The sequence below is a fragment of the Arachis hypogaea genome, chromosome 2, assembly GCF_003086295.3.
Source record: "Arachis hypogaea cultivar Tifrunner chromosome 2, arahy.Tifrunner.gnm2.J5K5, whole genome shotgun sequence".
NCBI classification, from domain to species: domain Eukaryota; kingdom Viridiplantae; phylum Streptophyta; class Magnoliopsida; order Fabales; family Fabaceae; genus Arachis; species Arachis hypogaea.
This window is the reverse complement of record NC_092037.1, coordinates 6159468-6186579: the sequence shown is the minus strand read 5'-3', so window position 1 is coordinate 6186579 and position 27112 is coordinate 6159468. Positions and strand designations below refer to the sequence as shown.

The 27112-nt window shown below is 31.3% G+C and overlaps 1 protein-coding gene and 1 long non-coding RNA gene across 5 annotated transcripts; one reads left to right on the top strand and one right to left on the bottom strand.

The window, feature by feature from the left end:
* Window positions 1-681: 681 nt before the first annotated feature.
* On the bottom strand, window positions 682-4471 carry LOC112734815 (probable RNA-binding protein ARP1). Of its 3 annotated transcripts, none has more exons than XM_025784300.3 (6): window positions 4063-4471; window positions 3774-3924; window positions 3046-3190; window positions 2892-2949; window positions 2299-2539; window positions 682-944 (listed from the first exon to the last, which is right to left on the bottom strand). In XM_025784300.3, the coding sequence occupies exons 1-6, from the start codon at window positions 4276-4278 to the stop codon at window positions 904-906; spliced, it is 852 nt and encodes a 283-aa protein (XP_025640085.1). In that variant the 5' UTR covers window positions 4279-4471; the 3' UTR covers window positions 682-903. The 3 variants fall into 3 exon arrangements, with proteins under 3 accessions (XP_025640085.1, XP_025640068.1, XP_025640077.1); XM_025784283.3 differs by having other exon boundaries at window positions 682-938; window positions 4063-4468; XM_025784292.3 differs by having other exon boundaries at window positions 3046-3184; window positions 4063-4461.
* Window positions 4472-16084: 11613 nt separating this feature from the next.
* LOC112734808 (uncharacterized) lies at window positions 16085-17260 on the top strand. Of its 2 annotated transcripts, XR_011867124.1 has the most exons (3): window positions 16097-16637; window positions 16848-16901; window positions 17014-17260. It is a non-coding gene; the product is annotated as an uncharacterized lncRNA (long non-coding RNA). The 2 variants fall into 2 exon arrangements; XR_003168445.3 differs by lacking the exon at window positions 16848-16901 and having other exon boundaries at window positions 16085-16637.
* Window positions 17261-27112: the final 9852 nt, after the last annotated feature.

Genomic DNA, 27112 nt, shown 5'->3' with positions numbered 1-27112 from the left:
ATTAAAACCATGTAGAGATCTAATTAAAGAAAAAAAAAGTATAGAACCTTAATTATAAATTTAGTAAAATTATAATCTATAGAGATTAATAGAATAATTAAATTTTTAATTAATTAAAAATTTAATAAAATTATAAAAACTAACAAAATAATTAAATTATTTTTAAATTATAAAAAATTAATTATAGATTTAACAAAATTATAAAAACTAATAAAATAATTAAATTTTAATAAAATAATAATGTAATATATGAGCACAAATAATAATTTAATTCAACATTATCAATAATTTGCAAACATTATCCCATAGCAATGTCCACTAAAGATAAGATAAATTAAAAGAGCATCCTTTTGATGAGGTAGGGGTAATCAAACATATATAGAAAATTGGTGGAAATTTAGTTACAGTTAACTTCACTTCACGTAAAATTGATAATTGATAATTGTTAGATAAAAATTTAGTTAAATTAATTAAATTATTTAATAATTTTTAACTATCAATTTTACGTAAAATTATGCACCTGAGTTTTCATCATAGAATAATCACAACTATAAATATAATTCTTCTATCTAGCTAGTGAAAAAAATTCATTTCAATTCATCAATATAATTTGTTGACAACATACATGCTGATGATGAGAGGTTAGAGTAGAAATTAAAGAGAATGAAAAAATCTCATCAATGATCAAACACCCTAATAATTAATTAATAAGATTAACAATTATTTTTAATGAAACAATATAAAAATTAAATAATAATAATAATAAAGAAAAGGTTTTTGAGCCACAATAATACAGATCAGATAATAATAATGTTGCTCTGTGTGGGAGTGGCCACCAACCATGCATGATGCATCTTCCTTTGCTGTGTCTCTGTTCTTCAAATCTTTGGACAGCTAATCTTCTCAGACAACTGCTTTAAAGCAATCAACACTTCCAACTGTACCTATTATTATTCAACACCAATTTGTGTTTCTCTTTTTAATATACACACTTTTTATTTCATTCTTTCATTAAAAAAATTAAAATAAGATAAACCCAGACCAATAATCTTAACTTCAAAGCAATACTCTAGTTAATTGCATTGCATGCAAGCTTTTGTATGTATTAAATATAAATGTCACAGACAAAGCTATAATCATCATAAACTAGATTGATGATATCTTGACACATATTATGTCATACTTTTATCCACTGAAAAATCCGTTTATAATTAATTATTTTATTAACCTTTTAATACATTATTTTCATAATTTAATTATAAACTAATTAAAACATTAGGAATTGGGTTTTTTTTCATCATTATTATTATTATTATTATTATTATTATTATCCAAAATACAAGCTGGATGAGTTATCAAATAGAATTTCTTATTATTATAAAACACAATGTAAGTATACTCTATTGCCTTCCATTCAAACTAAAAAGTCTTTTGTTTTAAATATTCAAAATAATATGTATATGATACGGAGCATTTTAAGAAAGAAACATTCTATTATATAAATTAAAATTGTATAAAGAGAGTATAATTTTTTTTGTAATTATTTTTTATTATATTATTACTGTTCAAAATATAAATTTTAATTTTTTCAAATACTATTTCATCCCAAAGAAAAATTATAAATTTACATCTTTACTATATAATTTATTTTTAACAAAAAAATATGTAAAATACGTACGTCAAATCAGGTTAATTTTTTTGGATATTGGATAAAAATGAGTGTAATCTTTTAATATTGGAAATTATGGTGTTTTACAAAATTATGGGGGCTATAGAATTCGCAGAGTGCGAATTGTCAGATTAATGTTTTTTTAATTTATAAAGACAATACACAGACTGCGTATTGTATTATTTTAATATTAAATTACAATACACAGTCTGCGTATTGTAAATACACAATCTGCGTATTGTCAGTACAATACGTGTTCTGCGTATTGTGCTTTCACAGAGCAGCGCCCCTATAACACTGTAAAACTCTATTTTTTACAACATTAACGTAAAACTCTCTCCACTCTTCCATATTAAAATAAAAAATCCGTCAAATCACTCTTAATCTATATTATATATGCATATATATTATATAGATAATAAACAATTGATAAATGTGTTTGATAAAGTAATAAAATATCCGTTAACTCATGTTTAACCTTTTTTTTTTTGGGTAAAAAAAATTGTTATAGGACTTTCCTCTTTCCCTAGGGATCAGTTGGCCACGTGCATGACACACTGTTAATTTTGTGGTTTTTGACCAAAAGCAGAGATGATTGACTGAGGTGAACGTGTTACCATGTGACGCACCTGTATGAGGAGTCATGGATGCGGGCTTGGATACGATGCCAGCTGGCAGTGCAGCAGCGTAGTGTCCAGTAGTCACTGTTGGATGGTAGTAGTGAGCAGGGACGCCCATTGTCTCCGTTGGAAGGTGATAGTGATACAGAGGGTACATTGGCATCAGTGTGTTCGCACCCACCATAGCATGCCTCGGGTACACATGAGACAAGTGGGCACCACTCATGTAGGCCCCACCGTAGCCCATTTTCTGTGCACCGCACAAAAATATTAATTTATTACCATTAATTTTGAAAAAACAAATTAATTTCATATTTTTAATTAAGTGTTTTTTGCTAATATGTTTTAATTTTTTTAACACCCTAAAACTGATTCTCTTTCCGTGTGGAGTTCTAATGTGCAAATATGAGACGATGGTCCTAACCCATGTTAGAGGGGTACAGAACATGCTAATAATAACAATAAATAAATAAATAAATTTAATTTGTATTGCCACATTCGCCAAGCAATCCTTTCTTATAACGTATCTATAATTTTATATTTACAATTAATATAAGATGGCACCCAATAAATAAACCGAACCAGATTAATTAATGTCTTACCTGATTGTAATTGTAATTCATCATGTCAGTTGCAATGTAGGTAGGAGTAGTAGGGTACCTGAAAAAAAAATTATTAAAAAAAAAACTTAGATAATATCGAAACCATATGAAGAAAAATTAAAGAAGAGGAACTATTAGGAAACATTAATATTACCCATAAAAAGGAACGGTCGGATGATGATGATGGTGGTGGTATGGCGATGGAGGTGCACCCACAGGATAATACCACTGCACGTGATTACCTGATGGAGTGCTTGATCCGTTGTTCCTTCCTCCTCCACCGTTGGATCCTTCTGCACCTTAATTGCGATCATCATTACAATTATCATAAATTAGTAAATTACACCTCCCCATACATAATCTTATTTTGATAACAAAAATTCTTGTCGTAGCACAAATAATAAATCTAATAAAGTGTGCTTTGAAAACTTGAAAACCACAAAAAAAAAAGTTATTAAAAAATTGATACATATAATTAAACAGTAATACTAAAGAGATAATAATTTAAAATTATTTTATTTAATTTAATATTTATAATTGTATACGTCTAAAATTTATAATTATAAATTTATTATATTTTAAGTTATTCAATTATTTTATTAATAATTAAAAATACAAGATAAAATAATTTTACAATGTAGTAACATGATTTTCAACCTTATTAATGTCAAATGAAAATATAACGGTGCATGCAAATTGCAATATATATTAGTAAATTTATAATTCTTAGTAAATTGCATATATTAAATTAGAAGATATTATTGAGAATACTTGTACATTTAAATTTTATAAAATATAATACTATTTTTTTTTATAATCCAAAAAAGACAAAGTTAATCAACATGTATAATAAATTAAAAATGGTTAGATTATAGTATTTACCTTTTGGTTGTGGGGGTGGTGAAGAATTATTAGACCTAGGGCGACGAGCTCCAAGGGAAGCAAGATTACAGTTAGCTTTGCGTCCATTGATAACCAAACTTGCTTGCTCCTCGCATGCCTTCTTTGCAGCCTCTGCCTCCTTGAATGTCACCTTCATTTCATTTCGTAAAATATTAATTTTACATGAAGACAACTGCATGCGAATTTTCAACTAACTAAAATGCTAGTGTGTATTATGTTAAACAGTTTAGTCAATTGTATTGAAACATAGATACGTGAATATGCTTACAAAGCCATAGCCTTTGGATCTGCCGGTGAGCTTGTCGGAGATGATGACGGCTTCGAGGATTTCGCCGTACTTCTCAAAGTGTTGTCTAAGTGCCTCCATAGGAGTCTCCCATGCCAAACCTCCAACAAACACCTTGGTGAGAGTGGTGTCCCCAAATTGCCCTCCTCCTCTTTCACCAATGTTGTTGTTGTTAATGATGTTGTTGTTACTCATCATATATAAGTATACTATTCTATTCTATTATTCTCTTGTTGTATCTTGCAACAATGATGATGAAGAAGAACAATAATAACCCTAAAATGTGGTTATGGAACACTCTTGTAGAAGCTAAGGTATCACTTAGTTTTTCTTTTTTTCTAGTTTATTGAGATGTGATGGTGTTGTGTGCACGATACGTTTAAAGAGAAGAAGTTGGAGGCAGGTGAAGAGTTAATTTTTATAGCCACTTACATGAAAAAAGCTCCGTCACACTCATGAGCTGGCCATACTATAGTTTTTCGGAAAAAGAAAATAAAATAAAAGGAATTAATTAATAACAATATGAAGTTATGAACATTGAAATATCAAATATAAAAGCCATAAGGTAAATATATTATAGAGAAACTCTTCAATGTAAAGTCACATTAATTATATATCCTAGCGTATTATGTGATAATTTAAGTCTCATTTTTATATACAGATATATGTTTATATTTTATATAATATAAAAGCACAAAATTAATTATATTTTAATAGTTTAAGAGTTATGTATAAGGAACCTAAAAGTACCAGATTCGATTTTTTACTATACTCATTTATTCGCACTCAATCATATCAAAAATAATTATGTTAAATATATATTATAACTAGTCATTAATATAAAATATATATTAAAAATAAATTATATATATTTAATTTATTTATAAATACATATATTTATAGATAAATATATTTTTTATTTAAAAATTATGGCCATTACAAAATCCATTATTGTACTTATACTTTTTTTTTATAATCCGTAAAAAGGAAAAATTAGGAAGCTAATAATTAATTAATATTTTTCAGTTTCTTTATATTTTCTTTTTTTTTTCTTTCTACAAAAACAAATCAAATCCTTAACCTTTGTTTATCCATAATTTTGTTAACTAACAAAATCAATTCTCTAAAAAAAGCCGTTTATAAAATTAAATAGAATAGAATAAAATAAAATGTATAACATCATCATTTAAGCGGAAAATTTTAAGGTATGTGTTTCTAAATTAAAAAATGTTACATTTGTAACATTATCTAATTTCAAGAAATATTTATTTATACTTTTGTGATATTCCAATCGAGTTTGATCAAATTAGTTAGTTAAATTTTTTATATTAATTTGTACATGTAAATATGTAACTAAAAAAATAAAAAGAAAAAATCAAATCATAGCTGACAGAAAATAGTCAAAGGAATAAAGATGATGGAAAGGGTGGAGAGTATGTACAATGGACAGAAAAGAAGACAGATGGATTTATGAATGATGAAGCTTAGGGCGTCATCACTCATATCAACGTGCTCACTTCTCTCCTTAATTCTGCTTAATTAATTAGATATTTCTTTGATTTAATTATTTTATTGGTTATTATGATTTTATTAATTTTATAATTAAATTTTTATATTATTTTTAATTTTATAATAAATTTTTTATATTAAAATATTAAAATTAACAAAATATTCTACTCAAAAAATTTATGATCTAATTAGATTTTTTAATTGTTGATATCTTTAATTTGCAGATAAATATTCTATTAATTCTAATAATTTTTTTATAATAACAAAGACCTAATTACAAAATAAAAAACAGCGTAAATATTCAATTAAAAAAATAGAATAAACTACTATTTCTATCAATAAAAATTAAAAACGTTGATATATCTATCCACAGAAGACGAAAATTATCATTTGTACCCATAAAAAATGGGTTTTTGCAGACAAAATTATCTAAATCCTAAAAAATTAAATAAAATTTTTAAACTACCCTTCTCTCCACTACTACTACTACTACCATAATCTCTCCTCTCTGTCTTTATAAATATTCTCCGTGACTCCAATTCCAAATTCTACCACCACTTTCTTTTCCAACGACCACCATCATTGTCTCCATTACCATCACCACTACCGCCATCATCACCCTTCCTCCTCCTTCCACCTCTTCGACCCCGATCTCAATCGCAGGCTCCGCTTCCCCCTCACCTTCCTCCCTTTTCGAAACTCCAACCCTGTCGTCGCTTCCTTTATTGTTTCATCCTTCAAATTCAGCAACAAAATTCCTTCAAAATCTTTGATTCGTTGTCACCACGAAAGCAAATTTTGTCATCATTGTCCATGGTGGAAACAACCCACAACTGCGTTGAGCAGTCCAGAATGCGGTTCTCTAAACCCGATTCAAATCGTCCAATGGTGTAAGTAAAGATGTATAATGCAAAAGCCTCTTCATGTGCTCTATGGGTTCTGTTAGAGTGTTGAATTTTGAGACTAGATGGTGATGGAAGACGGTGAGAATAATGAGATTAACGGTAGTGACGGTTTACTCATCCCAATGGATCCCTCAGACTAATCGCAACATCCTTAGATGTAGGATTTTTTTTATAGCATTGACAGAGGTTGAATTTGCGTTAGATGATTATGTTAGTGATGGTAGTGCTGGTGTTGTTAAGTCACAACCAACACCAATAAGGGAGTATGTGGCGAAGGGGTTAGGGTGACAATTGAGGAGGAAGACAAGTTGGTAGTACTGAGCGGTGTTGGGATTTGGGTTACTGAGAACATTAAGAGAGAGAGAGAGAGAGAGAGAGAGAGAGAGAGAGAGAGATGATGGTAGTAGTGGTGGAGAGAAGGGTAGTTTAAAAATTTTATTTAATCTTTTAAGGTTCGGATAATTTTGCCTGTAAAAGTCTATTTTTATGGGTATAAATAATAATTTCTGTTTTTTATGAGTAGATATATCAGCGATTTCAATTTTCGTAAATAAAAAGATTAGTTTACTCAAAAAAATATAACAATCTAATTGTAAATCTAATAAAATTTTAGAGACCAATAGATTATTAAACTTATCTATTTTGCATTTAACATTTAATTTAATTTATGTGATATGTGCTATGAGTTTTATGAGAGTAATATTTAAAAATTAATTGTAATAGTGTTAATACTTTAAAAAACGCGTCATAAAACCACTTATAATAAAAGCTTTTATCAGTAAAAGCTTTTAATTGGCAAAAAATCGAATAAAATGATGTGGAATTAAACTATTAGAATATTTGCATGATATCAATACTTAAAAGAGTAAATACCTTATCCAGCCACTAATCTTTTTTTGTGAGATATAACACACCTTAATCATTCTTAAACTTCAACCAGATTCTCACCCATTAAGAAAAATGGACAAATCGACCCATGCTATTCAATGACAAATGGCGGAATCTTGCGTAATTAGTGAATAATTAGTTAATAAATTAACTATTAATAGAAAAATAGAAAATTAAATTTTATAGTTTAATAAGTAGAATTAACTAAAATATGAATTTTGTCACTAATTTTAAAAGTTTTGTTCCAAAATTAGGTCGAACGAGCCGAACCGATCGAAACAGACCTAAATCGGGCCCAAAGGACCAACCAATCCACTTATGCATATGAGCTTTAGCTCATTTGTCTTCCTCTTCATATGAGAAACGCTGAAACGCTCAGCAAAAGGGGGAAGAATACTCCCAAGTTACAAACGCTTGAATTGAATTCAAATCCACACAACTCTCAACTCTGAGCTCCGATCACCGTACTGTCTGTGACCACGTGTTCATTGCGTCGAGCTCTACAAAGTTCAATAACTAATTTTGGTAAGGAACCTTGTTTTCATCTCAGTCTCTCAACCCCCCTAATTTTTGAAATTTGGGAGTTTGGTTATTGAAATTTGATGTCTTCGTGTTTAAGCTCAAATTAAGCTAGGATTAGCGGATTTTGTTCAATTTAGGCATGAGTAAGGTAATGATTCTCAAACCCTAGTAAATTTCTTGATTATTTGTAGTTGAATATTGAAATTTTATATATGGATGTAATAATATGTATTAGAAAGTGTATATGTGATTTCGGAACACAATTGTGGAGGTTGGAAGCTTGGTTGAACCTTGAGTGCTGAAATTTTGGAGGTTGGGAACTTTGGAGGGTGAGTTTTGGTTCTAATTTAAGGTGTCTCTTTTTTAGGGAGAAATCGACCAAGATATAGTTTTGGTTTCTCGTATGTAATATATAATGTTTTGTGAAAACTTAGGGTAGACGACCTAGGATAGGTTGAATTGTGTGTTTGGTGCATATTTAGTGGTTTTAGTTAATGTAATATGTGTTGATTTGATGATGTGGATATTCGGTAGGTTGGTGAATGATATGAATGTGGTGGATGGTTAATGAAATGATGATTTTAATGAACAAGAATTATATATTGATGATTGAGTATAAGGTTGTATTGAATGTGAATTATTGAGGTTAAACTTGTTGAAGTTGTGTATTGGGGTGCTATGAAATGAATATGAGTATTGGGATGTGGTTTGGTATGTTTTGATGCTGTTTAAAAGCTTGGAGTGTTGGTTTTTAGCTATGGAATTAGTAAAAATAGAGGTTTGAGATTTGTTGAGAAAAACTTATTTTTGACTGAACTTTGGCAACTCATAACTTGATTCACGAACCCCCCACAATTTTCCAAACTTGTTTTAAATGAAAATTGGGTTCGTGAAGTTTACGCCGTTCGAAGAACGCACTAAAAATGATTTCTAACGGAAAAGTTATGCGCATCAAATGTTTGGCATGTAAAGGTAGATTCTACAGCACTTAAACAATTTTTAGCCATTCTGCAGAACTCGCGTACGCGAACACACACATGACGCAGACATTTTATTCTGTTTTGATGTCCTGCGTATGTGAGAGGGTATATGCGTATGCGAGAATGTAAATGTAAGAGGTTGCATACGGTGACACTCGCACGCAACGTGGGCACTTCATTCTATTTTGATGTCCCACATACGTGGGAGTGTACATGCGTACGCAAGCAGGGTAAAAATGCACCATCGCGTACGCGAGACCATGCATGCGTACGCGGAACCTTGTTTTTCAGCAACATTGTATTTTGTGATTTTAACATGATTTCAAATTTCTAAACCTCTATTTTTACTCTTCAAGACTCTAAAACTTAGTTGTAATGATAGTGAAGGGGGTTGAACTATGAAAGGGTGGTAACTTGGAAGTGAAGAAAGCTTGAGATATGATGAATTATGATTGAGAAGTGCAAAAATGTTATGTAATTGATGAATATTGGCCACAATGTTACGAGTTTTCCTGGGTAGATGTAGTGGCTTGCCACCACTTGCTCCAGGTCGAGACTCGATACTCTGTTGACCCTACGTTGCAAGATGTGGTCGGGCACTTTAACTTTCCGGAAATTCCTCCAATGAGCTGAATTTGATTATGATTGAGAAAAAGCTATGCATAGACTCTTGGAGATGCGCGCATGAGGGACTGTCCAGGGTTAGCTACCAGACATATCGGTCTGGCTTTATAACCGACAGATGAGACTCATCAGCCATAGGGCACGCATACATCATATGCATATGTGTGTTTTGTTTGATTGTGTATTAATTGGGCTTACCTATGTGATTATTATGCTTACCTGCTATATTTGCTACCTGCCGTATCTGTATCCTACTTGTGTTTGTTTTGTCTGTATTGCTTGTCTATGTATCGAAGTTTTGGAGGATTTGAGGAAGGCAAGAAGCCGAGGGAATAAGTAGAATTGAGTTAGACTTAGGAACCTTAGATAGGTCACCTTGTATTAAGGTTTTAAACTTTAACTCTAAACTTTATATCTGAGAGTCGAAGTTCTAGGATCGCCTCTGACTTTTTCAATACCTTATATATTATGTATACTGGCACCATTACTATGTTGAGAACTCCCGGTTCTCATCCCATACATGTCTTTTTCAGATGCAAGTCTAGAACAACCTCACCAGGCGTCTGGACTTACTTTGCAGCGAAGTGGGACTTTTGGATGTTATATCTTACTATGTTTATATATGTCTATATGTATAGAATTCTCCTTGTATATATATTTTACTTTTGTGCCTCATAGAGACTTAATGGAGACATAGGTATGTTTTGAGTATTTTGCATCTTGGGATTATATATATATAAATATTTTTCGGCCAGCCATAGCTTCGCAGGTTGAGTCTTGGCTTGACTATTTTGTATCTTTGACACTCCGATCCTATTATATATGTATGTATCTATACTTTCTGTGTACGCAAGTAATCGTTGTCTTGAGCATTGCGCTTTTATTTTTCACGATTTGCTTAAACCAACCTTCAAGACTCCTTGAATATTATATTCTTTCACTTATACTATGTATGTACATTTTATTTTAGAGGTTGTAATACCACATCACAGCTGTTTTATGGCTTAATCGTAAAGTTTTGTGTGGTAGGGTGTTACAGCCACCCCTTACACAACCACTAACTCTCATTTTCCATTTAGCTCAAGGATCCACCATCCAAAACCCTTTCGACCTCTTGCGCACCCCCTCTCTACATCTTCTTCTTCTTTAATATACTTTCTTTCAACACACATAGAAACAGTCTCAAGCTACAATTTTTTCTCTTCTTTTTCTTGTCCTGTGAGGTACTTCACCACTGCTTGATGCCATCGCTCTTTGCCGCATTTGCTACCATTTCTTTCTTTCTCCATTGCTAATAGCTCTATGCTCTCCGCTATCTACAAAGTTCTGCCGCCACCTAAAGCTTTCCACGTTCTGTCGTCTGCACCCTCTCGCTCGCCACCACTTTCTTCCTATTCTCTGCCACCAAAAAAATCCTAACACTATCGAGGTCAGGTGCGTCATCATTTAATTGTTTTAATCTTCCACAAATTTCTCTTATTTTCTCTTTAGTTTCATTCAATTGGTTGATGTTATGGTTTGGCTCACAAAGTCAGCAGCTTGCGAAGAGAAGAGTAGGAAATCAACGTGAAACAGTAGTTGTGTAAGAGGTTGGAAGGGTTTTGGATGGTAAGAGTTGGAAGGGTTTTGGATGGTGAATAGGGGTGAAAACAGACCAGGCCAAGTCAGACTTTGCTCTTAACAGGCCTAGTCTGTCATGTGGTCAATTGGCTTGAGCCTGCCTTGCAGATATAGGCTTTTTCTAAAGTACTAAGCCTAGTCTGTTATTCAGTTTGGCCTGGCTTGAAACCTGTTAAAAGGCCTGATAATTTTTTTTTACAAAAATAAAAATATTATTTAAAAAAATTTATTTTTTAATAAACATATTTATATTTAATATGTCATATTTAATATTTATAAAAATTTTAAATTTTAAAGTATTTAAAATATACAAAACTATTTATAATTAAATATAATAATTACAATATCTCATAATTTTGTTAATAATAAAAAAATTATTTATATATGTAATTATGTATTAACAAGCTCAGGCAGGCCTAACAGGCCAATAAGGCTAATTAATGAGGCTGGATCTGCTCTATTAACATAATAAGATTTTTATAAAAACTTGAGTCTGTGCCTATTTTATTATAACAGGTCAGGCCAAACACAGGTCAGACTACAGGCTCTTGGCATGTCGCCTGACCTTTTTTCACTCCTAATGGTGAATTCTTGAGGTGGTGAATGAGGAATGAGGTTTAGTAGTTGTGTAAGGGGTGTAGTAGAATTTGCCATTGATGAAAAAAGGAAGAAGGAAGAAGTAGAAAAGAAATAGAGAAGGGTTTTTTAATCTCTGCAATCTTTTTGAGGTGACATTTGACACTGCTATCTAACACATCAGCGAGCAACTGTTTGTCATCTAATAACAAGGGTCAATTTATCTATTTTTTTTTAATGGATAAGAGCTTGATTGAAATTTAAAAATGATTAAGGTGTGTTATGTCTTATAAAAAAAAAAGACTAGAGAGTGAATAAGGGTATTTACTAAAAAAAAAAATTTTGTAAAATTCTTAACTTGTCATAATAGTTAGCTTTTGTGGAGATAGTTTTTGAAAATCTTACAATTCACTGCTATGTGCAGTTATCCAAAAGTGTTAATAAAATCGATTACAATAAGATAATAATATAGATGAAGTTACTAGAAAAGTACCATTATTTCTCCATCACTTGCAAGATAGCTGTAATTTATGCCGCCAGTTTTGGCCCTTAAATCATGCAAACATAACAAAAAAGAGTAGTAATATTATATTATTTGGACACAAATTAATAATGCATATATTAAATTACGACAACATTAGTCTTATAATTATGAACAATAATATTACTAATTAATTATATAAAAAAATGCATCTAAATCTCAATAGCTATGCAATGCAATGACAAGCTAATACGGGCCATGAAGGGATGCAGATGTGAGACAACACACTGAACACAGTACTGATTTATTTATTTATTTGTTAATAATATATAAAATAAGCTTCTGATCTGATGAATGTAATGTTCCACAACCTGAATTATGTCAACAAATTGATATAATGTTTGTATAAAAATGTGCCATCTATGATTCCTAAGAATAAATCAGCAGCAGATGCGAAAACGTGACACACCGTGGCCAGCTAGCTACTTCCATGAGAAATTGTTCCCTTTTCTTTATTAATTACATACTTTTATATTATTTTGTCTTTCAAAATTCCCATATGCATGTATTATAAGATAGGAATGACCCAAACTTAAAAGAATTTGTTTTATGATATTTTAGATGTATTTTAATAATTTTAAGTATGTAATATTATATAATATATTTTATTAGTATAAATAACAAAATTATATTGAGTGAGGTGAGTAAAAACGAAACGGATATTCATCAGATAAGTAGAATAAAAAATATTAAAAAAATTATTAGAATTTATTTTTTTTATTATTATTAAAAAAATTAAATTGATAATTAAATAATAATAAAAAATAATAAATTTTAATGATTTTCTAATCTTTTTTACTTAAAATATAAATTTTAATAAATATCAATTAAGAGTAAATAATTAAAGTTGATCCCCTTTTATCAGCGGTTATATATAGTTTCATTGAGTGATCAACCATCTAACCACCATTTAACTATCATTGCCATTGAATTTATCTTCGAATTAGAATTCGCTTTTTTATTAAATATCGATTTCGCTAAAAATCCAATTAAGAGGATAATTAATTAGAGTTAACTAATTAAAAAATAAGAAATTTATTATAATTTTTTTTTAAAATCTTAATTTTTTTAATTTTAAAATTAAAAATACAAAAAAATCATTTAAATTAGCTTAGATTATAAATTGCTCGCTAAAATTTTTATTTAAATATTTGTTAAAACAGAACACAAGTTTAAGTAGAATTGAGTAGGAGAGGGCACAAGTGTAAAGTGTCAAACCCATCCTTATTTGTCTTATTGTCATCCTTAATGCTAAGTGATAACATTACAAAGCATTGCCAGATTGAAAAAAGGAGTAACAATTATTAGTTTTAGAAAAAGCCTAATTAATTTGCTGTTAATTATTAGTTGCTTTTTCCTTCCAATTTTAATTATTATCCAGAGGCCAGGAGTAATAAGGCATTTTTAATTTTGATTAGAAATTGATTATTAAAAAACACTTACATAATATAAAAATTTTATCCAACTAAATTTATTTTTAATGAAATTCAATTTACATACATATTTTTTACATTTTTTATTTTTATCATTTTTCTTCTCTCCATCCTCTTCATCCTCCATCTTTATTATTATCATCACAATAATTATTATTTCTTCTTTTTTTTTTCTTTCTCCTCTTCTTTTATCTTCGTCATCATCATTATCATCAGATCTTTCTCCTCCTTCTCCTCTTTCTTATTTTTTTCTTAATTCAGTATTACACAATTAGTTTAATACAAATAAAAGTGACACAAATTTGTTGTTAATAAGACAAAAAATCTGTTAAAAATATTAAATATTTTTTTATAAATAACATATTTTTTTAAAAAATTACTAATCTAAAATGTTAAATCACTTCATTAACAAAATACATTTAAATGTGTTTTGAAACTAAAAAATATATTAATTTATTGCAAATGACACAAGAATATAACTAGACTTTTTATATATAAATTCAACACTACTCATTAGTTTAATGATAAAAAGAATACATTATTTAATTAAAAAATAACACAAATTTTTTGGTAAATGACACAAAACATTTTAAAAAGACTACAAATTAAGAAATTTTCTAATCATTTCTAATTGGTTAACAAATTTCCTCGTTCACAGTTAACAAAATTTTGATAGCAAAATTAAAAAATTTTTAATGTTATGGTTAACAAATTTCGATGCTATTTTTTTAATAAATTCTGTATAATTTGAAATTTTATTCCTTCTTCTTTTTTTTTATTTCACCCTCTTAACAAGAATTTGTTATGGTTAAAAAGTTTTGGTATCAAAATTAAAAAAATTTCTATGTTACAGTTAAAAAATTTCGATACTATTTTTCTAATAAATTCTATATAATTTAAAACTACTCTTTCTCCTCCTCCTCTTCTTTTTCATCGTCATCATCTTCTTTTTCTTTTTTTTTTTATTTAATCTTCTCATAATTCTTTTTATTTCATCCTCTGAACAAAAATAAAAAGAAATTAAACAAAAAAAATACAATAACCACCAGAAAAAAAGAGGAGGATGAGGTAAAATAAAAAAATGCAATAGCACTAATAAAAGAAAAAACGACAACAAAAAACACACATATAAAAAAGAAGAAATGCATGATTTATGTGTAGATTATGTGAGTAATTCTTGTGAAGTTTTGACCAATTTAATTAAATTTTGTTAACGAAAATAATTAAATGTATAACAAAATCGTACATAATCCTACTTTTATACCGTCACAAAAAAAAATCTTACTTTTATACTGTAAATCAAATTTAATGAAATAATACATAATTAAAGCCCTACGTAAAGCTGATAACTTCACTTTTTTTCTTATTGTAAAAATAATTAAACTAAATCAAATTATATTAGTCTAGTGGTTACTTTATTAGTCTATTTAAATAAATATAAAAAATTTAAATCTTATTTTATATATGTAGACAAATCTTTAGATAAAATTTTGATATGGTCAGTAGCCTGATATAGAAAGTCTAACCTATTAATTAGTTGGTACATATATAAAATGGTGAATACAATATGAAATAATATAAATAGACCTCTTTTGTTTAATCACTTAAACCGCAAATTCTATTAGTAGAGTATCCTATCAATTTCACAAGCCTCTTGTGCTTGGGCACTTGCAGTTAACTCCACTTGTGAAGTAAAAGACTCCTCAGTCCTATCGTTGACATAGCGCGACCTCTTACATAAATTGTTCTATTTAGTAGTTTTTGATTTTACAGGGTGCATTTTTGTTGTTAGGAGTTAGGACCGTGTGACATAGAATGAAAGTGTGGATGGTTTGTTTTGCTGGGTCTTGTTATATCTTTCTTAGGAATGTCTCGATATGAAATAGAAACCAATGAGAATACACAGAGAGCACATGTGACACCAAGAGTTACTAAGTAATGACATTGTAACCCAGGATCCTTGACTAATAAATATCCAATTTAAAACTAATGTAACACCTCTTTTGCTTTCACATTATTATCAGTTATTAAATTATCAATTGCATTTTTTATAGTGAAAAAAATTTATCTACAATTTTCTTAAAATCAAATGTCTTAATAGATATACATTCAGCTAAAATATAGAAAAATATCTTATAAAATTCACTGCAATTATATTATTCATATATTTTTAAAAGATATTTTGTTAATATTTCTATTACAGTTACTATTTAGCAAATTATAATATTATCAACTAAAATAACTTGCTAAAAAGATATAAAAAGTATATGTACAATATTTTAGGGGTGTTTAAAACCGATCAACTGAACTAAAAAAACCAAAAACTGAATAAACTAAAAATTGAAAAAATCGAAAAAAATGTGTTTTGCAATTCATTCAATTTTCGGTTCTGACCAGAAAAATTCTAACTGAATTGAACCAAACCGGTAGAGTAAAAAAACCCTAAAAAACCAACCCCACCCCACCCTCAATTCCCTTGAGCGCGAGTCCTGAGCAGTGAGCCCTAACCCCACGCCTCCCACCCCCAAATCCCAATCGAAAGCTCTCAGCCTCTCACAGTCGCGCCGGTGCACCCAGCCACTAAGCCACCCACGTTCTCTGCAGTGGCACTCTCTTCTCACGGCGGCGAACCCACGTTCCTCCCAGTCTCCCACCACCTCGCAGCGAAGCCTTCCTCCCAACGCCGCCGAACCTCTTCGCGGACAGAGCACGACAAAGCCCCAGCCACAGCCTGAACGTCCCTCGCACACAGCAGTAGTAGTCTAGCAGAGCACCACCCTCGCAGTCTCGCACCCAGCAGTAGCAGAGCACCACCCTCGCCACCCACAACACAGCACCCACCAATCACCGATTCAAGTCTCCCACCCAGTCACCGACTCAACACAGCACCCACGTTCCTCCCAATCTTCCACCCAGCCACCGATTCAAGTCAGATATGGAGCCCGAGCCACCGAGTTAGGTATGTAATTTGGATAAATCATTGTTTCATTGTTGCTGTTTGTTGTTATTGGTGTTGTTTACTAGTATAAAACCCGATTTTGTTTAACCTTGCTATTGGTATTGTTTGTTATTGGTATTTTTGACCTTATTGTTACTGTTAATTTGGTTAAATTATATTCAGTATTGGTATTGTTTACTTTATTGTTGATATTGTTGTTTGTTGATTCAGTGTTGCTGTCTTGTTGACTTGCTGTCTGTTGATTTATTGTTTGCTGTTTGTTAGGTAATGTTCTGTTTGTTGAATTATTTTAATCATTGCTGTTTATTGATTTATTGTTGACTTGGTATTGTTGCTGGTTATTGATTCATTGCTGGTTATTGATTCATTTATGCAGTTTGATGTCAGTTCAAGTGAAAATATGGGCGACACTGAATTTGCTGTTAATACTGAAATTACTGGGTTCATACTGAATTACTGAAACTGCTTCTGGGTTGTTCATACTGAATTATTGAAATTGCTGTTCTATTTGCTGTTCTGTTTGTTGTTATGTGATAATATCCGAAAACTTGATCTGAAACTACTTCTGGTTTATTTTTATTATTAGTTATTTTGGAAAAATAAAAAAATTAAATTTTAACTGATTTAGTATGATTTAGTATGATTTATTACTTTTGTTTCCAATTCTATATATATGGAGAATTGGTTTGTTAGCAGCATGACAAAATAGCACAATTACAGCAGGACAATTCATAACCGAAGGGTTTTTGAAGGTAAATATAAAGAAATAGTTAAGGTCATTGATTACTAGAAGTTGTGCTATTGTTCCAACAATGATAGCTGCTATAGTTTTTAATACATCAGAGAGTTCATTAGATACTATGAATGAATGGCTGAATGTGGTTCAGTCAATTCAGATTCCTTTTGCACTCATTCTACTTCTTACATTGGTGTCTAAAGAAGAGGTAATGGGAACTTTTAGAATAGGCCCAATTGTAGAGGTAAGCTTTGTTTGCATTCTAACTTTTGTAGAATTGATTTTGATGTATTCGAACTTTTAGAATAGTGATTTCTTCCTTCCAAAAGATAGATGATTCTAAATATATCATGTTATGACTTTGTGAGGTAGTATAGTAGTATTTTTTTTGAATTGATTGAAAAAATCGAACAAATCCAATCAAACAAAACCAAACTAATTTTTTGATTTGGTTCGGATGGCTTTGATAAAAAAATCGAACTAAATTGAACCGCAGTTTAATTAAACGATCGGATCGAATCGAGTGACTTTTTACTCAAAAGCCGAACCAAACCTGAACACTTCTATAATATGCTATAGATTGGTATAACTTTAATCACCTAAGAAATTCCTAATATACTTTTATTATTATTATTATTATTATTATTATTATTATACAACTTTGTAGTGGAAATACTGAAGAAATTAAAAAGAAGAGAATGAAAAAAAAAAAAGAAGTTAGAAAAAAAACTTTCCCATCTCAAAAATAATTAATGAATTCTTGATCGCAATCTATTTTAAAGCATGGATATATATATATATATATATATATATATATATATATATATATATATATATATATATATATGAAGAAGGAGAACAACCACCAAATTTAAAGGGTGGCAATGGCATTAAAAGCCCAAAATAGCAAAATCGTTATTTTTTTAATTATAAAAAAATTATATTATGCATATTTAGTATTATTTTTGAGAAATTTATTCAAAACTTAAAAAAAAAAGAGAAAAATGACATTTAAAAAAAAATTATTTTATTACTCTTATTAAAAAAAGAGATAATTGTTGAAACACTACTATTTTTACACAATATTTCATTTGAATCATTTGCGGCATATTCTTTCAGGTATTTTTTTTACTCTTTTTATTATTAAATTTATATTTAATATTGTGTGTGGTATGAAATCTCAATTTCAATTCTATTTTTTATGTGGTTTTATTTTTATATAACTTATTTTTTTATAGTTATTACAGCAAGTTCTTAACTCCAATAAAGGATAAAGGAGGGAGTTTTAGTAGGAGTAGCAAAAATAAAAAACAACAACAAAATATACATGACACACATTTTATATTTGTTTTCTATTTTTACCTATTATATCATATACAATAAAACACTAAATACTAACTACATAATATTTTTTTTTAACATTGTCATCAATATTACACTTTTTATTTTGCATATTGGATTGATATTTGATAATGGTGTTTTTCTTTATTATGGATTGTTGGGTTATTAATCTCAAATGTGCATCGTGTAATTAGGATACAAAAATTGGATCCTTTGATTTTTTAGAAGTACAAAAATCAGAACCTCTAATTTTTAATTCAACAAATTAAAAATTTTTAAGGTTAAAAAAAAATGATTTCTATACTTTTCACAATTTTAAAAAATCTCAAAATTATAATGATGAAGGAAATCACCCATCTCACCTCCTAACCTCCAATCTTAACTAGATTAGCAACCCGATTATGGTGAAAATAGCTATGAATCCACTTTGGTTGATCGAATATACACTTCTTATTTTCAAAGAGTCTAAAAAAAAATAAGTACAAAGCTTATATCATATTTAAATTAACTTCAACTCATAAATAAATGGTACATAAATTATTTATACTAATGAAAAAAAAAAACATTCATAACTTAGATAATGTGACACTAATACATAACACAAAATTTATTATTCTAAACAATATAAAACTTATATTTTTTATTATAATTAACTAATATAATTAACTTACTAACTTTATTTGCTCTCGCATTAACATTATCAATAGAAAATAATTAAAATATGCAATCAAACACATAAATTGTGCAAGAAATAGGTGGGGTGGGAAGCAACTTTCCGTTTTTTTTTACTGAAGTTGGGCTTCTACACTATTTCTCAGGATTAGGGCTTCTCATTCATTTCTCGTGTGAAGACGTTTCATGATATTTATTATTAACCCAATTCCTTAATTTTTTGGTAAACTGAGATTTAAGTGTTTGGATTCATAAACCCATCCCAACGAACAAAAGATAAACACCTCCAACAGTTCAGGTCCAAAAAAAAAAACACCTCCAACAGTTCTGTTAAAAAAAAAAAAACACCAAAAAAATGAAAAACAACCTTGTCAACCGAGGACATAAATTGGGAAAAGAAAAATTTTTTCTTTATACATGCTAAAGATCACAAAAAAATAAAAAATTGACAAAATTTATATATAAAACAATTCTTCTTGTTGTATTGGCTATATATTATATATTTTTAGGCGATCATATATAAATATATTTAATGTTTAATTTATTTTTAATATATATTTTATATTTTAATATATATTTTATACAAATAATTAATTTAATAATTATATATATATATATATATATATATATATGTATTTTGTCCAGTTAATTGTGATTGTAAAAATGGAATCAAATATTGTGATGAATCAATATCATATTTTCTATATATGCAATAATCGACTAAGTTTAAAGTGATAATTATAGATGTCGCCATGTCGGCATCCAAATACTCATGGTAAAATTTTGCCTCTTTTAAAAAGATCTCACAAAGATTATATTATATGCTTAGAATCCAAACTTTTGGGATAATATTTTTTTTTTGAAGAAAGTTTTATATTAAATAACAAGGCCCAAAATATCTAAATGGACCTGATTACAAATCTCTAAGGGAGTTTTTTCCAGCCATATTAAGTTTGGTCTGGTAAGTGCCAAATTTGCTAGTGAGTGCGCTACTAAATTACCTCCTCTTTTTACATGTAAAAATTTGTAAAGCCTAAACCTATTCAAAAGAGCTTTACATTTTGCTATGATGGTGCCAAAAGGACCAGTAAAGCTATGTGTTGAGACTAAAGCTTCTACAACTCAAATGTTATCACCTTCTATTTCCAAATCAAAAAAACATCATTGGGCTGCTATATTCAAGCCCATGAATATTGCCATTGCCTCTGCTTCCATAACTGAAAGTAAGTAATGAGTCTCCAACGTGGCAGCAGCCATAACTACCCCCTCCCAATCTCTAATTACCACACCTACACCACCAGTCTTCCCATTAATCACCACCGCATCAACATTCATCTTGTACTGTCCAGGGGGGGAGCGATCCAAGTTCTTGGGCTCAAGCTCCCAGGAGGCGTCTTTTGCATTGCCGTCGAAGAGTGTACGGGGTAGATTGCGTCAATGAGTGCTTTTTGAGCTTTTTGGAGGAGATCTTTCGGTGCCGTTTGAATATGCTCAAAGACAAGTTTGTTCCTCTCTTGCCAAATACTATGGAGCACACATACAAAAAAATCACTCATTTCCTCCCCAATTTTGACCACCATGGAACGAATCCAATCTTGGAGGAGAACTTCAGTCGCCGCTTCTGTCCTTAACGTTAGGGGCGAGATAAACCAGAGCCTTTGTACCCACTCACAGTCTCTGAAAAGGTGAGTATCTGATTCCTCCTTTTTCCAACATCTAGGGCAAATTTCTGAGCATCTAATTCCTCTCCTCTGCAAATTGTTACATGTAGGTAGCGATTTGTTCATCAACCTCCATATAAAGTTTTGGGTTCTTAAGGGAATTTTCATCTTCCAAAGCTTTTTCCAAAATTGTTGCTCTGTTTGGATTGGTGCACTGTTGCTCTCTGGTCCCTTGTTGTGGCTTCTAATCATATGGTATGCTCCTTTTACCTCATACTCTCCTCTCTTGTTGAATTTCCAACAGTAGTTGTCATGTTGTGCCTGATTGTTTATGGGGATAGCTAGAATTTGTTCAGCTTCAAAAGGTAGAAAGGTATTTCTGATTATGTCTTGGTTCCAGCTTCTGTCTTCTATATTGAATAGGTTGTCCACTGTAGCTTCCTTGTCAAAACCTGTTCTAGTACTCCATACCTTAAAACCGTTTTGGTTAGGAAGCCACGAATCACCCCAAATTCTCACATCTTTGCCTGAACCGATCTGCCAAAGTCCACCCAGTTCCAAAACCCATTTTGCCCCCCAAATACTCCTCCAAGTATAACTAGGATTGAAACCTATGTCTGCACATGTGAACTTCTTTCTTGCAAAATACTTTGCCTTCAACATTCTACCTGTTAGGGATTCTGGGTTTTTAATTAGGCGCCATCCCTGCTTGGCCAAAAGCGCTTGGTTGAACATTTCAAAATTTCGGAACCCCAATCCGCCTTCATTCTTTGCTTCACACATCTTATCCCACGCCACCCAATGAATCTTCCTCTCTCCCTCTTTACTTCCCCAGTAGAAATTGCTGATGATTCTTTCCAAATGGTTGCATAGGCTCTTTGGTAACTGAAAACAACCCATTATGTAGGAAGGAATTGATTGCGCCACTGACTTAATTAAGACTTCTTTCCCCACCTTAGATAGCGTTTTTCTTTCCATCCTTTTAGCTTCTTCCAGGTCCTATCTTGGACGAACTCAAAAATCTTCTTTTTGGACCTCCCAACAACTGTTGGGATTCCCAAGTATTTTGAGTGATTTTCCACTGCCTTAATATTCAACCAATCTTGGATAAGAATTTGTCTGGTAGGAGGCACATTTTGGCTAAAGGAAATCTCTGACTTGTCCAGGTTAATTCTCTGTCCTGAAGCTAGTTGGTAGGCTTTAAGAATCTCCACTACTGTCAAGATGCTTTGATCTGATGTTCTGAGAAAGACTATACTGTCGTCAGCAAATAACAAATGAGATATTTCTGGGGCTGATCTGGCTATCTTGATGCCTTGAATGGCTTTTCTTTCTTGTGCTCTCCTCAGAAGACCGGAGAACACTTCCGCACACAAAATGAATAGATAAGGAGATAGTGGGTCCCCTTGTCTGATTCCTCTCCCGGGTTTAAACTCTTTTGATGGGCTCCCATTGAGTAGAATAGAGAAAGTTACCGAGCTTATACACCTCCATATGAGGTCTAGCCATCGTTGCGGAAACCCCATAGCTCTCATCACTTCAATTAAAAAGGCCCACTCCACCCTATCGTATGCTTTCTCCATATCTAATTTCAGTCCCATGTAACCTTTGCTCCCATCCTTTTTTTTCTTTATGAAATGGAATATCTCATAGGCTGCTAAACCATTATCAGTTATAAGTCTTCCGGGGACGAAGGCACTTTTGATATTCTCCCACAATTTCGGGTAAAATAATCTTCAATCTATTCGCAATCGTCTTAGTGACAATCTTGAATAGCACATTGCAAAGTGATATTGGTCTGAAATGTTTTGTGTGAGTTGGATTTCTAGTCTTTGGGATTAGACATATATGAGTTTTATTTACCTCTGCAGGATCTGCTCCATTATTCAACACATCAAGAGTCCAGCTGGTCACATCTTCCCCAATTATGCTCCACATTCTCTGATAAAACAGTGTCGGCATTCCATCCGGGCCTGGCGCCTTGGTTGGGTGCATTTGGCTAAGAGCCTTCTTTACTTCTTCTTTTGAGAAGTCCTCTTGGATAATGCTTAGCCTTTCATTTGAAATTCTGTCCCTAACAACTTCAGTGACTTCCTTCACATTTTCAACCCCTTCCCCCGCAAAAAGAGACTCAAAAAATTCTGTTATAACCACTTCTATTTTCCCTTCCTCCTCATGAACAACTCCAGTTGCATCTGTAATTTTTTGGATTCTGTTTCTCCTCATCCTTTGTGTGGCTTTTTGATGAAAGAATTTTGTATTGCGGTCACCAGCTTTCAACCATGAGGCTCTCGACCTTTGCGCCCACCAAATCTCTTCTTGTTTTAGCAGCTCATCTAGTTCTCCTTGCAACATCTTTGCTTTAGCCACTACTTGTTCTGTTTGAGGCCCTTGCTGCACATCATCTAGTCTCTTCTGTTTTTCTACAATCACCTTTAGAATTTGTCCGAACTGATTCTTCCCCCATTCTTCCAACGATTTACTACAAATTTCCAGCTTCCTCTTTACTCCACTTCTGCCCGGGATCCAAGATCTTTTGACAATTTCTTCACACTCTTCTTTTTCCAGCCACACTTCTTCAAATCTGAACTTCTTTACCCTCTTTTTCTTGAAAGTTGAATCTCCCACCATATCTATGAGAATTGGACTATGGTCAGACCTATATCTTTGCAAATGTTGTACCACCGCTCTAGGAAAAGCCTCCTTCCAACTGATATTTGCAGTGGCTCTGTCTAACCTTTCCTGTACATTTTGATTCCCTCCTTGACTGTTTGTCCAAGTAAATGCGTGGCCAACAAACCCAAGGTCCAGTAGTTCATTTGTTTGAAGAGCCTCCTTGAAACCTCTTGTTTGTGAAAATGTCACCGGCAATCCTCCTTGCTTCTCTTTTTGTTCGAGCACTTGGTTGAAGTCCCCAAATACCATCCATGGCATATTGTTTGCTTGTCCTAGAGATCTTAAGAGTTCCCATGATTTGTGCTTGTTAGTTGTTTCTGGACATCCATAGAATCCTGTGGCTCTCCATTGCCTGCTGTCCCCTTCTTCTTTAACTAACATATCAATGTGGTTTAGCGACATTGATTTTATCTCAACTGTTAGCTCCTTCCCCCATATGACTGCTAGTCCTCCCGATCTATTCCTGCCTTCCCCGTTGCAATCCACTCCTATAACATTCTCCAAACCTCCTCTTCTCCTCAGAGTATTAATTTCATTAGTTTTCTTCCTTGTTTCCATTAGGAAGACAAGATTGGGATCTTTTTGTTTCAAGAGCTTATTAAGAGCTCTAACTGCCCATGGGTTCCCAAGCCCACGACAGTTCCAACTAACAAGCTTCATTGGTCTTGGCAGGGTTGCTTAGCAACCACTGCCGTTGGTGGGTTTGATCGGTGCTTCTTTGTTTCCTTTTCTTCCTCTTCAATCTCCATAGGTACTTCTGCTTCCAGCTTCCTCTTTGCATCTGTATTCATTTTTCCTTCTTTGTTTGAGTTGTTGTTTTCTGATTCTCTGGCTCTTCTTTTCCATCTTTTCCTTTCCTCTTTTCCCTGTACCTCTGTCGTGTTTTCCTCTTCAATGCTTATCTCTTCATTTCTGGCTTCTTCCTTTGGCTTCTCTCCTTCTTTTGTTTCTTCTTTGTTTTGTTGTCTCGGTGATTGGCTTGTTTGTGTTTCTTTGTCTTCCTCCATTCCTTTCCCTTTTTTTTCATTCTCTTTTCCATTATCTTTCTTATTTGTTTGCACTTGAGTGAGGGCTTTGTTGTTGCTTGTGTTTGGCTTGGATTGTCTGTTATCTGCTACTGTTAGATTAGCCAGTCTGTCTAACAATCTTTGTTGACTCTCTTTTTGTTGGTTTCTCCCATCTTCTTCTGATCTTGTTCCTTCCCCAGCTTTCCCTTTATTTTCCCGACTGTCACTGACCCTTATCCCCATGGTATCAGCTCTTATCCAAGTTCCAAGACCTTTGGATTTTTGTTTGCTCCCATCTTCTTTTTTTTCTGCCTCTTCACATGTTCCTTCATCATGTCCCAATCTGCCACAGAAATAACACAAAGTGGGAAGTTTTTCATACTTAAAGTCTACCCAAGCTATCCCATCTTCCTTGCTTCCTATGTTTGTTCCTCTCTTGATTGGTTGGTTTACATCTAGTTTCACTTTTGCTTTGATAAATAGCCCCTGTCCATTACCTCCATCATATAGGTTGCACTCTAGGACTTCTCCTGCCACTGCTGCTAGCTTCCAACCCAGTTTTATTGTTTTACAATGCTCCGGTATATTCCAGATCTGGACATTTACCTCTGGTTTAGTGAACTCCATTTCCTCTATGTTTATGTTCCTCTCCCACTTCTCCATTATCAGCCACGAGTTCCTAAATATTCATGGGCTTCCTCTTAGTACTCTCTTCATGTCTCCTTCTTTCTTGAAGAAAAACTGGTAGATTTTGCTTTGGATCTCTTTCATCTGAAAGCCCTCAGGTTTCCTCCATATGTTATACATTGCATTTTGAACCCAGCTAGGGTTGATAGTCTTCTCAGTTAATAGCTTCCCCACAATACTATATTTGCATTTTTGGACTCCTTCAGCGATATCTTCTTCATCATATGTTACAAATGATTCTTCCTCTTCTTCATATGTATCTTTTGGTTTTGGATTTTCTGTTCTATTTACTGATGTAGATGCTTCCATTACAGGCTTTGATCAGCACTTGCCGCAAACACACGATTAAGTACAATCGGATCTGGTTCACGATAGTGTATACGGATTTTCTATCACTACCCTCCACAACTTTTGGGATAACATTGAAAGCTGGAAGACAGCCTTATATTCATCCAACATCTACTAAAAAATTTGAATAAGAATCTAATTTAATTTGACTAGTTATCAAATCATCTACTCATTCTGATTTGCATATCTTTCCCAGCAAATGAAGCTAAGGATGATGTATAGTCAAACAAGGTCAATTCTATTAAAATTGTCGAAGTTATTTTTTATGGTAACTTTTAAATATTAAAAAATAATTTATTTTTATATTTTTTAATTTAAATATTAAATTTTATCTCATTTTAGTAAGTTAGACAAATATATATAGGCACCATAGTATGTACCGTCAAACAAACTACTTTAAATTAAATGAGATACAAAAAAATACTAAATTATGAAATAAATTTTCTATCTATTATTTGCTTCTTTTAAAGATTTTATTTTTGAATTAAAAAATATAAAAAGTTAACTTTTAAATTAGTCAATATTAACCAATTATTTTTTTGTTATTGTAAAATTATCTTTTTACCCTTATTTTTTTAAAGATTTAGAATTATAATTTAGGATTTAGAATTTATTATTTAAAATTTATAATAAAAATAATTTTAAAAAATTATATGAAAAAATTAGTTATTTAGTTGAACTCTTTTGAATTAAAGAAAAATTGTTTACAATTAATGATATAATTTTTAATTTTCATATATTATTATTCAATTAATGAATATAAAAACAATTATTTTTATTAATATATCATTATATAATTAAATATCTTAAAATAACTATTTACATTAACAATAGATACACATTAATTTCTCTTAAAAAAGTTTGTTCCATTAAATACTCAACACAGAACACTTCAACAATTGCATAAAAAATGTAATTACAAAATAAAATAGCAGTGTATATATATATATAGGGGATCATTAATCCGTTCCACGACGGAACAGGATTAGACCAACTATAAAAATAATAGCATAATCAATTTTCTTTGACTAAAGAACAAATGGTTCAACAAAAAAATTAGATAATAATATCTCTGGTGGGAAGACTAATTAATAGTAATAATTACTAGCAGAGTAGTGTATGTGTAGTTGCTAGCTAATTGTCCAGTAATACCAAAGCGTTGTTGATGATTATAATAATAGATAAAACCTCATCAGCAAATTAAACAGCTGGACAAATTTGTGCTAATGATTAATTAGAAGTGAAGAATAAAATAAATAAAATAAGAAGAATAGTAAGAATGCAACTTTTTAGTAATCATTTTATTTATGTTCTTAACATTTTATTTATACTTTTTTTTTAAAATTC

Coding starts and splice junctions, on each gene's coding strand:
- LOC112734815 (XM_025784300.3), bottom strand. CDS start 4,278: ATGATGAGTAACAACAACATCATTAACAACAACAACATTGGTGAAAGA. Junction 3,191..3,773: donor ACCACCCCCACAACCAAAAG/GTAAATACTATA, acceptor ATCGCAATTAAG/GTGCAGAAGGATCCAACGGT. Junction 2,950..3,045: donor CCGACCGTTCCTTTTTATGG/GTAATATTAATG, acceptor TTTTTTTTTCAG/GTACCCTACTACTCCTACCT.